The 13,184-nt window shown below is 48.0% G+C and overlaps 1 protein-coding gene across 9 annotated transcripts in view; it reads left to right on the top strand.

The window, feature by feature from the left end:
- The window catches only part of Ttc13 (tetratricopeptide repeat domain 13), a 46,695-nt gene that overhangs the window by 10,810 nt on the left and 22,701 nt on the right, over positions 1–13,184 (top strand). For 4 of the 9 annotated variants that reach the window (XM_048367424.1, XM_048367423.1, XM_048367432.1 and 1 more), the window contains exons 3-7: positions 2,124–2,199; positions 4,000–4,070; positions 8,348–8,413; positions 9,511–9,603; positions 12,376–12,492. In XM_048367424.1, coding sequence (XP_048223381.1) covers positions 2,124–2,199; positions 4,000–4,070; positions 8,348–8,413; positions 9,511–9,603; positions 12,376–12,492 — 423 coding nt within the window. The remainder of the gene's footprint in view (positions 1–2,123; positions 2,200–3,999; positions 4,071–8,347; positions 8,414–9,510; positions 9,604–12,375; positions 12,493–13,184) is intronic. The other 5 variants (XM_048367427.1, XM_048367425.1, XM_048367429.1 and 2 more) reach the window with 3 other exon arrangements.

Raw genomic sequence — 13,184 nt, 5'->3', positions numbered from 1 at the left:
TCCTGTTCATGACTTGTTGTGCTTTGTTTAGTAAAATGTTTTGTGGCTGGGTCCTTGATGTCATCTTCTCTGTCCAACTTGCACATTTTGTTTCTGAAGTATGTTTACAGTTTAAGTCCCAGTATTTTGCCAGGTGTGGAGGCATTTGGTTGTTATCTTGGAAAGAGGCAGCTATATATCTGACAAAGGCCTAATAATATCCAAGATACACCCGGACAAGGAGATTAAGAGACTAATCCCCCCCATTAATAAATTAATAAATGGGCAACAGAGCTAAATAGAGACTTTAGAAGAAGTAAGAATGGCCAGTAAACACTTGAGGAAATGCTCAACACCCTGGCAATAAAAGAAATGCAAATCAAAACAATGTTGAGATTCTGTCTCACCTCAGGAAGATTGGCCATCATCAAGAATTTGTACAACAAATGCTGGTGGCAAGAATATGAGTAAAGGAAGATCACTGTTGGTGGGAATGTAAGCTAGTTCATTCACTCTAGATAGCACCTGGAGGTTCCTCAAAGAACTGAACATAGCTGCGTGCCCATGACACTTGAAAGTCTGAGATCTGAGGATCACAGTTAGAAGTCAGCGCAGTCAGGAAAGTCCATGAGATTCCTCTCTCCACTTAATCACCAGGAAACCGCAAGTGACACTGTGGCTCAAAGTGGTAGAGCACTAGCCTTGAATGAAAAAGCTCAAGGCCCAGGACCTTCCAAACACACACACACACACACACAAAACAAAACTAAAACAACTAAACATAGAACTTCTCTATGACTCAGCTGCACCACTTGTGGGCATCTACCCAGAGCATTACAGATCAGGATACCGTAAAGACACCTGCACATCCATTGCTGTGCTGTTCACAACAGCCAAGTCATGGAAACAGCCCAGATGCCCTACAATGGATGAACAGATTTAAAAAAATGTGTACACAATAGAATTTTACACAGCCATCAGAAAGAATAATATGTCACTTGCGGGGAAATGGATGGATCTAGTACAAATTGTGTTAAGGGACATAAGCCAAGCTTAGAGAAACAGCACAAGTTTTCTCTCATTTATGGAAGTTATATCTAAAATACAGCTAGGCATGATTACAGGGCTCTATGCATGTACACACAAACAAAACTGGCTAAAGGAAGTATACAAGGGAAAGAATCTGAAAGTATGACTCCTAAACCACTGAAGTACCATCTATCAACGTGGACACCAGGAAGTGGAAACATGTTTTAGGAGTATGCAAAGAGGGCACAGGAATGGAGGGAGGAAGAGTGAGCAAATACAGTCATAGTATTCAGTGTACACTGTGCAAAATGAAGTATGTGCCTTGTGTGTAGGGATGGGAGGAGAGAATGGGGGAGAAGGACAGAAGGGGTGACATTGACCAAGAAACACTGAACTTGTAACCTGGCTTCTGGAATTGTAACCTTTTTGTACAACTCCTTAATAATAACAATTAAAAAGAGGCAGGAAAAAAAAATAAAGAGGCAGGAGCATCACAAGGCTTTTAAAAAAATTCACTTCAATAAATATTCTTTTGTATGAGCAGAGACACAGAGGCATTTGCCCTCGTGTTCCTACCTAAGAATATCCCCGTCCTTTCTCCCCAGGGTCACACTTTTAAGAACAGTCTGGGCAAGTCAGTGAGACCCACACATTTGTAATTAATAGGACTTAAAGCAGATATTTTCTTGCTTTCATTTAATCAAAATGTAACTTTAAAAGTTAAAATACAGATTTTTTAAAGACAGGTTTTTTTCCTTCATTTGTCATTAGTTAATATATTGTGTGTGTGTGAAAAATACATTTGAAACCAGGCAATGGTGGCTTAGCCTTTAAATATAGCTACCCAGGAGGCTGAGGGTTGTATTTTGAAGACAGCCTAGGTAGAAAAGTTGACGAGACTCGTAGCTCCGCTAAAGCAGTAAAGGGCAGAGTGGAGGTGTGGATCAAGTGGAAGAGCACCAGCCTGGAGTGGAAAAAAACCAAGCCAAGCGAGAGCATGAGGCCTTGAGTTCAAGTCTCAGAGCCTGCACAAAAACAAATAAGTTATAAATACATATTTTATTCTTTCTTTTCTTTTCTTTCTTTCTTTCCTTTTTTTTTTTTTTTTTTTCCAGAGCCAGGCCAAGTCTATTGCAGAGCAAAAGAGATTCCCATTTGCTACTGATAATGACAGCACAAATGAAGAGTTAGGTAAGATGGGAATCTGGGGTGTCCTGGAGTATGTCTAGGGTTTGTGCCCGGCTGCGCAACAGGGAGGCAGGGAGTGAGGGACGGCACACGGACAGGCACGGCCACGGGAGCTTCAAGTGGCTCGGGTGGCGTGGTCAGCAGGGACTCTGCCCCGCCTTCTATGGAATGGATGCTGGCTGTCCCGGTCTGTGAGCTGTTTCTATTCATCAGGGAGTGCAGAGCCAAGCCGCAGAACTGCTTTGATGGGGTGTGTGTGTGCGTGTGCATGTACACACGTGGCAGTCAGTACTGGAGCTTGAACTTGGGCCTCAGGCTCTCACATTTAGGCTAGCACTTGAGCCACATCACCACTTCTGCTGGCTAATTGGAGACAGGAATCTCACTTTCCCGCCTGGGCTGGCTTTGAACCATGACTCTCAGATCTCAGTCTCTGAGTAGCTAGGATTATAGGTGTGAGCCACCAGTGCCTTAGCTGCTCCCGTCTTCTTTGGGGTAAAACATCCAGGTTTAAGCTTATTTTATTCACAAGGCAAGTACATAACTACTGGGCCTGAGGATGTGGGTGCAGAAGTGACTCCAGATGTGCACCAGAGTGGTGTGGTGTGCCCTACTGTGGCTGGCTCGTGCCCAGTGCCTCCGGGACCGGGGGCGAGCTGGCCGTGGTCTTGCTGCCCAGTGAGCTCACTCTGGAAGGGACACACTTGGTGAGCAGACTGCCATGCGCAGCCTCGCAGGGATCTCTTCATCCTCCTCACTTTATCCTTAGAGTGATGGGGCGCGCTTTCTGTTGGCTCTGGTCCTGCTTGCGTCCTCTCCTTGCTGCGGGTGCAGATCAGAGCTGGTGTTCTGAAGCACTTGACACCTCTCCGGGGTTGCCATTGCCTTCGTGGGGAGGCTTGTGGCAGAGCAGCGGATCTGGTCTGTGTCCACAGCCTCGCAGCCGGCTGCGGTCCTCTCTCCCATCGTGAACCTGGGGAGGAATAGTCCTTTAATAACATCTTTATCATCTCAGGTTATTTATAAAGATGTTCTAAATTACTTCCTGCATCCAGCGGTCTACTGCATGTAGTGTTTTTGGCTTTTACTGTCAGGCAATACAGGCTCGTAATGACAGTGGACGTGATAGGTGCCCATTCACTGGTTATAGAATTATAGGTATCATAAGAATAAAGCTTTTTTCATTTTTATTTTTAGCAGAGAAATGTGATCAAAATAGCCATATGTAGAGTGAAGAATAGAATGTTGTTTAGGAATTTTAGGGAACTGAAGCCTATTCTGATGTATTGGTTTTTAGTAGAGGTATGAGTTTTGCCATGGATGAGAATATTGCCATGTTTCCTGTTCTAAAATGCCACTTTCCTGAACAGTCAGATGAAAAACTAGTCCTCTTTAGAGTTACGTTTTGAATAGAAGAAAATCAAAAGAAGGCAGTGCTTACATCGCTGAACCAGCCACAGCTCAGTGTTGTGTTAGGGCATATTCATTTGAACTCTTGACTCCCAGGAACTGCGAGTTGTGATGCACTTTGGGTATTTTTCCATGTTGTATAGACATCCCTCATGCTTATCACCAGCTCTTGAAACAGAGACCAGAACACCAGCAGCTCTTGGGGACCTGAGGGGCGACTGAGAGCAGGGCTGGGTGGGGAGGAATAGCTCAGTGATGTCTGTCTTCTTTCATGGAATCCCAGGTTCTCTCTAGCTGTGTCAAGTTGTTGGAGCGGTCACAAAGGCTTGTTAGGGGTTCTAGTTTAGATCGCCTCCTCCTTCCCCTCTAATATTTTTGTGTTTTGTTGCACAGCTATTGCTTATGTGTTGATTGGCAGTGGTCTCTATGATGAAGCAATACGACATTTTTCAACCATGCTTCAGGTAATGTTTCTTCTCAATTGTGTGATTTCACATATATAATCATGACAACAGCGTGGACTTGGCCCACCTGAAGTCACCGTCTTAGGACTTGTGAGGTTGCAGGGAGCCTGGTGGGGATGGGGTGCTAGGTCCTGCAGGGGCCCCCCCTCAGGGTCCCCCCTCAGGCAGTGGAGATGAGTTCGTCTCGTGGCTGCCGAATCTGTGGCTTCAAGCCGCTTTCCTCTGCCGGGAGTCTCCATGAGGCTGGTGAGCACTGGAGTTAGGAATTGCAGCCCTCCTGCACGGGAGACATGTCACTGTGGGACTCTGCAGTGGAAGGATCAGCCTGTGTGGATTGTGACCTGTGGAAGTCACCTAAGAGAAGGAAAGTGCGAGCTTTGCTTCCATTTTCTGCCTGGGAAGCTGGAAATGTTTCTCCTTTTCTCCTGATCCTCCTCTACATTATCTTGTTAGAGTACACTAAAATAAATCCTTGCTAAAACTTGAGAAAGTGGGAGGGAGGGGGGGAGAAAATGCAAACCTGGTATGGTGGTGCATGACTAATTCCAGCAGGAGGGATTCTGAAGCCAGAGGATGATAAGTTCAAGGCCAGCCTGTCTCAAGGGGCAAGAGAAGAGAAGGGAAGGAGGGAGACAGACAGACAGAGGTGAGGGGGGGCGGGCAGGAGATGGAGGGAAGAAGGGAACTGGTAAGTGTGCAAAGAGACCTGCCAAGGTATGGTGCTGATGGGCTCTGTGCACGTCCCCAACACGCCGTGTTTGCCACGGGTGCCCACCATTTGTCCATGCTGGTGTCTCTGTCCAGTACACTGCAGTGATGACTTAAACTCAGCACCTTATACTCTTGCTTGGGGCTTGGTCACTTGACTCATGCCACCAGTCCAGCATTTTGCTCATTAATTGTAGATGATCTCTGTCAGACTTTTCTGCCTGGGCTGGCTTTGAACCTTGATTCTCCAGGGAACACCTATATTTTAGAATTAGTTAAGTTGGAACCCACTTTTGCTTTCTCCCATATTATTTAAACCACTTCCAGGAAGTCCCCCTTTCAGTCTCAATGGAGTGCCCTGCAAAGCCCTTAGTATCCAGTGTGTGACACAGTGGTGGCTTATTACCATCCCAGCACACGCCTAAGACCCAGCAATCCAGTGTGTGACACAGTGGTGGCTCATTACCATCCCAGCACACGCCTAAGACCCAGTAATCCAGTAGATTTAAAATATTGATCTTGAAAGTTTAGCTTTGCTTTCCTTTTAAAAAATAATTGGACTATATTGGTAATTCTGTTTTCCAACAAATTGATATTTTTAGTCATTACTTTGACCAAATTGCTCTGTGTGTGTGTGTGTGTGTGTGTCACATGGAATAGCATCCTCAGTGGCACTTGAAATACAAAGGTAGGTAGCTTTTGAAAGTTCCTTTCTGTTACACTGCAGCACAGGGCCCAGGTTTGATAGATTTGTAGGAGCAGATATCCGTTCATTCATGGTACCGAGGGAGGATAGATGTAATGTGTCACTGTTTTACTCACCATCTTGTAAACGTATCATTGTTAAAGAATACTGTTACATAAAAACCGCCCTAGTGAGGTCTGACCATGTATACCTGTGGATCAGCCCTGGGGGGGAGGGGTGCGGGCTGAGGCAGGACCAGGACCCCCAGGGCAGCCCAGCCCACACAGCAAGACCCTATCGCCTCTCAGCATTTTCAAACCTTTAACTTTCATTTGTTACGCTTTGACATCCTAGCTGTAATGTAGCTACCATCCTATGTTTGCTATATAGCTTGTATTCTCCAATACAGTAAATGTTTTTCACTCTTTATGATTGGGATCCTAGGAGCTCTGTGCTGTGCGTTTGTGTTGTCCAGGTAGAACTGTGGGACATGCTTCTCTTGCCCTTGCATTCTGAAACTGTACAAAGATAGCATTGTATTGGCACTGGACACGGCCCTGTCACCAGTCCCTGAGCCGTGAGTTCCGTCACCTGGGAAACTTCTTTCTGAGGATGCATGGATTCTGAGGTTGACGGGGCCCGAGTGGAGGCAGAGGACACTTAGGGAAGAGCAGGAGGTCCTTCGTATTGTGCTTTTGTGCGGCAGCAAGAGAGCTTTCCCACTGCTGCTTTTCTTGTTGATTTTCTTGGTACTTCTCAGCCTTTCTCATATTGTGTCACGTAAGGAAAATTGTGTTTGTGTGACAACCCAGGGCGAGCAGGGGGAGAAATGGGGCACCCACAGGGAAGTGGCAAAGATTTGTCACTTTTCCTCCATAGTGTATGGTTGTAAGACGTAGACAACACAGTCAGTAATAAACACTGCTTTCTATTTTAAAAAATTAATAAGAAACTCATCCTTTTTGTGGATAAATTTGTGTGTGCGTGTGCGCGTACGCCAGCACTGGAGCTTGAACTCAGGGCCTCGCACTACCTGCCACTTGAGACACACGTCCACTTTTGGCTTTTGCTAGTTAGAGTTAAGCGTCTCATGGACTTGGAACCACAGTCCTTGACCTTAGCTTTCTGAGTAGCTAGGACACAGGCCTGAGTGCTGGGGTCCACTGGCTTTGGATGAAGCAGTCGGTGTTCTCTTTAAATCCCCGGAGGCGGCGTCCGAAAGGCGCAGTGCAGGCAGGTGGCAGCCGATGGCCAGGGAGCGGTCGGTGCTTTGACCCGCGGCCCACGCCTGTTCACGGGGGCTCGCCCGAGCCCTGAGATGTCTCCTTGAATTGTATTTTGAAAGTATGATGACTGTAAAACACACTTCTTTTCCTAGCAAATGCAGTGGCAGCTTGTCACACCCTCAAGCGTGCATGGGCGCCACCGTTCACTCTTTAAGTCATCCCTGGAGAAGTGTTTGTGTCAGTGCTGGCACGACTTCCAGATGTGCAACAGCTAGGTGTTTAGCCAGCAGACACCCGCAACAGATGTGCAGCACGGTAGTGTGTCCCCCACATACTTGTGGTTTTCTTGAGTTTGTAAACATTTCATCAGATTCTTCCTCCTGGAAGAACTGGGCTACATCCACCATGAAGCCACTGATGGATGGAAAGAGGACAAGTAGGACTACATGGGGCTTGTGTGTGTGTGTGTGTGCCCATGTGTGCATATGTGTGAATCTGCACAAATCTGTACAAATGTGCCTGTGTGAGTGAGCCTGTACGTGCATGTGAGGGTGTGTACATGTGTCCGTGTGAACCTGTGTGTATGTATGCACACGTGAATATGTGAGAGCCCGTGTGTACACCTGTGTGTGCGTGAGTGTGTGAATGTTTGTGCCGTGTGTGCGCCTGTGTACACGTGAGAGCCTGTGTGTGCATGCACATGTGCGTAGATACTGACAGGCTAGGACTTGACCAGGGGCCATACATCCAGTCTGGTCGTTTGCTCCTTAATGCGAGATTAGCTTATGGACTCTACTGCTCAGGTAGCTGAGATTACAGGTGTGAGCCACCCCACTGTACCTGGGTATCAGTCACTATTCTGACACAGTCTCTGGCTGTGGAATCCGATCTACCTACTTCAAGTGCAGGTGGACTGTGTGTCCAGGGCCTCTCTGCCTCTGTTGTCTTGGCTGCACCCTCAGGGTGTGTCCTAGTGGTGTGTTGCTCTCTGGGCTGGTCCCCGATCCCAGGTGGCCTCCCCAGCGCCCTGTGGGGCAGCACATCAGCGTTCACGGTGGTCCTCCTGGTGCATGCCCTGTGCTGCCTTGTCCTGTGCAGGGTGGTCAAGAAGAGAGCCTCACTTAAAGAAAGAAGTTGGCTTCCTACTCCATGTCAGCAGATAAATGCACTCTGCGTCACAACGTTAAGAAGCCTTTCTGTGAACACTTTGCTGCTAAGGCAGCATTAAGCGGCACTGCTCTGCTCCTCCTCCGGTGGCACCGAAGGGCTCCTGCCTCCACAGGTTCTTTCAGGGACGTGTGAGACACGCAAGCCCTCCACGCTCCTCTTGTGGCCCCAGCCTCTGCCTCCTCCACCCTGAGATGCGTTGCTGGTGTGATGTAGAGGATTGCATCCCGAGTAAGAACGCTGGGAGAATTGCCCAGTGCTCCTGGTGCTGAGGCCCCTCCCTCTCCCTCTCTTAGGACTCTTGCAGTGCAGAACTCATCACATCTCATTCAAATGGGCTTTACAGTGACAGACTTCCAGTTGGGGACTGACTGATGAGTTGCACTACCAAAGAAGTACAGCTGTCATTTGTGGCACTGATGAACTTTAAGCAGAACCTTTGTTTTGTTTTGTTTATGGTTTTTGACGTGTTTCTGTTTTGGTCTGACTAGGAGGAGCCTGATCTGGTTAGTGCAATTTATGGCCGAGGGATAGCCTATGGAAAGAAGGGACTACATGTGAGTATGTATAGTCGCGCTCGCCCCCGCGCGGCCCGGCCCGCCGTTGCCAAACTGCTTACCGTTCACCGTGCTCCGCGGAGCCACACCCCAGGAGAGGAGCCCTGTCTCCCAGGGCCTAGGGGCTGGCAAGTGGTGGACAGGTCTCTACCCAGAGCTTCTACTGGACATAGATCAAGACAAGCCTCAGACCTGGCTGCATTGGCAAAATGCAGACTGGACCAGGCTAGATGCAGAACTGGAACTCTTTACACAACCATTACTGGTTGAATGAAAAAACATGCAGGTTTTTTCAGTGTGTAAAATTTATTTTTATTGGCTATATTTTATTCTTTTTTGCAGCGGTCATGAAACTGCTTTAGGGAAAGCTATCGCTTTCATAATTTAGGAGTATTAAAGTCTGACAGTTTAGTACATATTTCAGTTAAAATTTACCAGAACATTAAAATGTAAAGTATCGTAGTAAGCTGGTGTGGCTTGTTGGGAAAACTTACATAATGTTTATCTACTTCTGTGATAGCGAGGACGAGGACAGGCTAGCACTGGGGATGATGGAGGTGTTTAGGCTCACAAATGATCTGGATCGAAAGTCCCAGAGCAAAGTTAAGCGAGAAGTGGCTGCTTCCTCATCCTTGTCTTCTAAAGCAGTCTACCGTGACACGTCATTTGCGTGCCTCTTTAACGGGAGGTTGCGTGTGCGCTTGGAGCACGCACGTGCTGGTGAGAACTCTCGAGGCTTGCTGGGTGTGGGTGTAGGCCTCGGTTAGGGCGCACGCAGCCATTGCTGCCCCACACGGGCCTGGCCAGATCGCCCTGGAATCCAGGCGTCCGTGCCCACGTGGGTGGGTGTGCGGTGGGTGGCGCTGGCCGTGGGCAGCCAGGCCCGGGGTGCCGTGGGTTGGCGAGGAGAGAGTTGAGTGAGCTAGAATGGCTACTGTCACAACTTACCAAACTTGGCAGACGTTTTATACAAAAACCGAGTTCGTGTTTCCTTCTAAACAGGCATTGCATTACTGGCTTTTCAGTCTTTTCTGAAGATCTTTTCCGTCTGGTTTTAAGTAGCAGTCTGTCTCACACTAAGCTAATACCTTTTCAAGGACATTAAGAACGCTGAGCTTGCTCTGTTTGAACTGAGCCGAGTAATTGCCTTGGAACCAGACCGCCCAGAGGTACTTGAGCAGCGAGCAGAAGTGAGTGCAGCTTTCTTTTCCCCTCTCATTATCAAATTTGTAAACTTAGATATTTTCCCTGTTATTTTCTATTATCCCATCACTTGTACGTTTTACTCCTTCCATATACCTGCTGTGTTGTTTCCCTGCTTAGATACTTGGGGGCCTTTAAGCCTGGTTGAAACGATTAGAAGACCATGAACCGAGTGAGGCTCCTGGATGAGCGTAGGGTTTAGTATGAGATACACAGTTCTGAAGCCACGGGGCTGGTGGCTCACGACTGTAACCGTAGCTCCTCAGGAGGCTCGGATCTGAGGGTCACCGTTCAGAGTCCATGAGACTCTTACCTCCAGTCAACCACCAGAAAAGTGGAAGTAGCTGTGTGGCTCCAAGTGGTAGAGCACTAGCCTGGAGCTGAAGGGCTTAGGGACAGTGCCCAGGTCCAGAGTTCAAGCCCCAGGACTGACCCCCCAAAAAGGACAACAGTTATGTTGTATAATACATCTACAAATGTTTATTACGTACGTCTCACCGATTTCCAGTGTACGTGACGTACTTTTAACAAAGCTTAATGTGATGCTTTAGTCAAAATGAAATGTGCAGCCTTTGCGCATCTTCATTGCCCCAGAGTGTGTGCACACCAGCGTGTGGGCTCACATACAGTTCTTGTGAGATGGTGTCTAGTAAGTGCGTGGAGCAGGTCTAGAGGACTGCGACCATGTGTGCACACGCACACACACTTCTTATGAGAGAAACCTGGCAAGTCCACGCGACTTTAAAGATAGAGCGCGAGGGAGGGGCAGGGGAAGGGGGAGGGAGGGGCAGACCACAGTCTTGTTTGCCTCGCATAGTTCTTTTGTTGCTGTTGTGCCTGTGGTACTGGGTTTAAGTCAGGGCTGGAACTTAATAAGCTAGTGCTCTATCTCTTGAGCCACGCTCCCAGACCAGTCTTACAAGTGCGTAGAGCAGGAAAAAGGGGCCCAGCCGAAGGTAAAGGAACTGTGTGTGCCTTGAGGTGGAGTAGGTAGCACTTGCTGAGCCGAGCCCAGGAGGCATCTTCCAGGATGAGGGCATGGGGGTGGGGGGGGGGTGCCTGCCTGGGCTTGGGGACTGGGCTGGGGCGCTCCTGCCTAAGGGGGGAGGGGGGAGCCTGTTAAATCTTCCCTGGGAGTCAGAGGGAGCAGGGTTCCAAGGCACTTATTTCTTAAAATGAGGCCGAGTTATCTAGGGCTTATTAATGAACTGGATCTGAGTGAAACCGCGTTTAATCAGCAGATGCAGTATCATTCCATAGTCCTGACAAGTAAAGGAGCGCTCACTGGGTGGTTAGAAATGGCAGGACTGCTTTAGTTTGTGTTTCGTTGGGAGTGTGGGTTTTCAGTCTTTCCTGGCAACCTGTCCAGTGTCTGTGTCGCATTGCTGGCCGCTGCTGTTCCTTCCCCCCCTGCCCTGGGCTGAGCTGGGGTCCGGGGGAGAGGGGCTGGTCTGGTGGGACCCGGGCAGACCTGGCGGCTCCTCCTTACTCTGCTGTTGCTGTTCAGTTGCTTGAGTGAATCTTAATTTTACTTAGTGTGCTTAGATAAGATTTATCTGACAGCTCTTCAAAACTTGCACATCTAATGCAAAACTTATTGCTTATTCAAGGATGATTTTGGTAATTGGAGCCATAATTCCTGTTTATTTCTTATAAACAAGCATGACTGAGCAGTAACGTCACTGAATCATGATTGTTACAGCTCATAGGATAGCGTACCAAGTGGCTATCTCAAGTTACTTTGTGAGCCATTTTTACTTTGGTACTTTCTGAAATAATCTATGTGATTGAAAATAATTTCAGCCTTTTAGCCCTACTCATCATCCTGCGTATTAATGATTGTGGCAAGGCGTGATGATTACGTGTGCTCCATAGTGTGACTCCCCTCTGAGTGACAGCCCAGCCCTGGGCCTGCTGGTTCCTGGAGCCCTCGCTGGCGACTGGACAGACGTGACCATGGTGTAGAAGCTCTCCCGCAGGACGGGACGTGGGCTTAGTGCTGCGAAACCCACTCAGCGTTTTCTCTGTCTATTCCACCTTCTTTGGGGTTCTGAGCGTTCCTCGGTGTGGCCGTACTTCCTGAGCACCCAGCATTGCATGTGGCATGCAGGTTCTTCTTTGGCTGACTTAGGGGCAGACAGAGCACCTGGCATCTTAGCAGTTGTCATTGGTCTCTTGTTGCCACCGAGTACAGAACTAGAAGTCATGAAGGACTCTTACTTCTATAGTTTGTCTGTCCTAATGGTTCAGATTATCTCCTGATACCTTTGAGTAAATTTTGTTTGTTTCTTTTGCCTGTCCTGGCTGGGACTTGAGCTCAGGGCCTGTTCCCGAGCTTCTTTTTGTTCAAGGCTAGCACTCTACCACTTGAGCCACAGCGCTACTTCCAGCTTTTTCTGTTCATGTGGTACTGAGGAATTGAACCCAGGGCTTCATGCATGATAGGCAAGCACTCTACCACTAAGCCACATTCCCAGCCCTTGAGTAAATTTTGACATCTGTATTTGTTTATGCTGAATTTCAACATTAAAGATAACCATTGGTCAAGAAAAAAGGGTCTCATTTCAAGAAAAGCACCCTCTGGTCTGTGCAGTGTGTGGCAGCGGCAAGGACTGAGCTCCTCACCTTGCTGGCTGGCCCGCTGGGGTTGTAGTTTCATGAATTGCAGGTGGTCAAGTGGCGTTAAAAAAGGCAGAAGCATTGGCAGTGTTAGGGCCGATCGTTGGCTTGCTTCCTGATTACCTGTTTTGGATTTCTAGATTCTTTCTCCTCTGGGACGAATTAATGAAGCAGTGAATGATCTCACTAAAGCTATTCAGCTCCAGCCCTCGGCCCGGCTGTACCGGCACCGGGGGACCCTGTACTTCATCTCGGAGGTGATTTGCTTTGTCTCGGCTGTCCCTTTCTTCCCACCTCAGACGTTGGCTTTGGTATAGACTTGGATTTGCTCTGGTTAGTAAAGTATGCGTGTGTTAGAAGACAGTTGTGGAAGTTTTCTTAGCTGAAGTTAAGTCTAGTAGAGAATAGTAAGTGCCAGAATATTTTCTGTCAGCAGTGCTGGGTTCTGAGTTGGCAACGAAGAGCAGAGGAAGCTGGGTCCAGAGGCGGCCCTTGAGCTTCTCCACGGACGTCCGCGGGGGAGACAGCGCTCTGTTGCCAGTCTGGTCGTTAAACCTAGAGGCATCTGGGTGTCTCAGCCCAAGAACTGTGGCCTGAATCTTGCAAAAGCGTCTGTATTCCTGCGGCTCTCAAGAGATTGCTGCAATTGCATTTGTGGATTTACAGTACTTCCTCACAACATTTTCTGCTGAAAAAGAAAATACATGAAAAGAATTTCAAAATAACCCGTTGTGGAATCCATGACGTGACTGTTTCGGCCATGTCCAGTGTGATGTTTCCTCTCAGCAGATGATCGCTTTGGGAGTGTTGGAAGTAGTATTCTTTCTGTAGTTGAGACAAAAACCTGGAGTAACCCTTTGTGGAAACCAGCTACTGACATGTACTGTGAACATGCAGCTCATATTTATACGACCATGAAATGTTTCCTTCAAAGTCAGAAAGGGCACAG

The sequence above is a fragment of the Perognathus longimembris genome, chromosome 18, assembly GCF_023159225.1.
Source record: "Perognathus longimembris pacificus isolate PPM17 chromosome 18, ASM2315922v1, whole genome shotgun sequence".
Lineage (NCBI taxonomy): Eukaryota > Metazoa > Chordata > Mammalia > Rodentia > Heteromyidae > Perognathus > Perognathus longimembris.
Note: the sequence above shows the minus strand (reverse complement) of the source record. Positions and strands in the feature narration are given on the sequence as shown.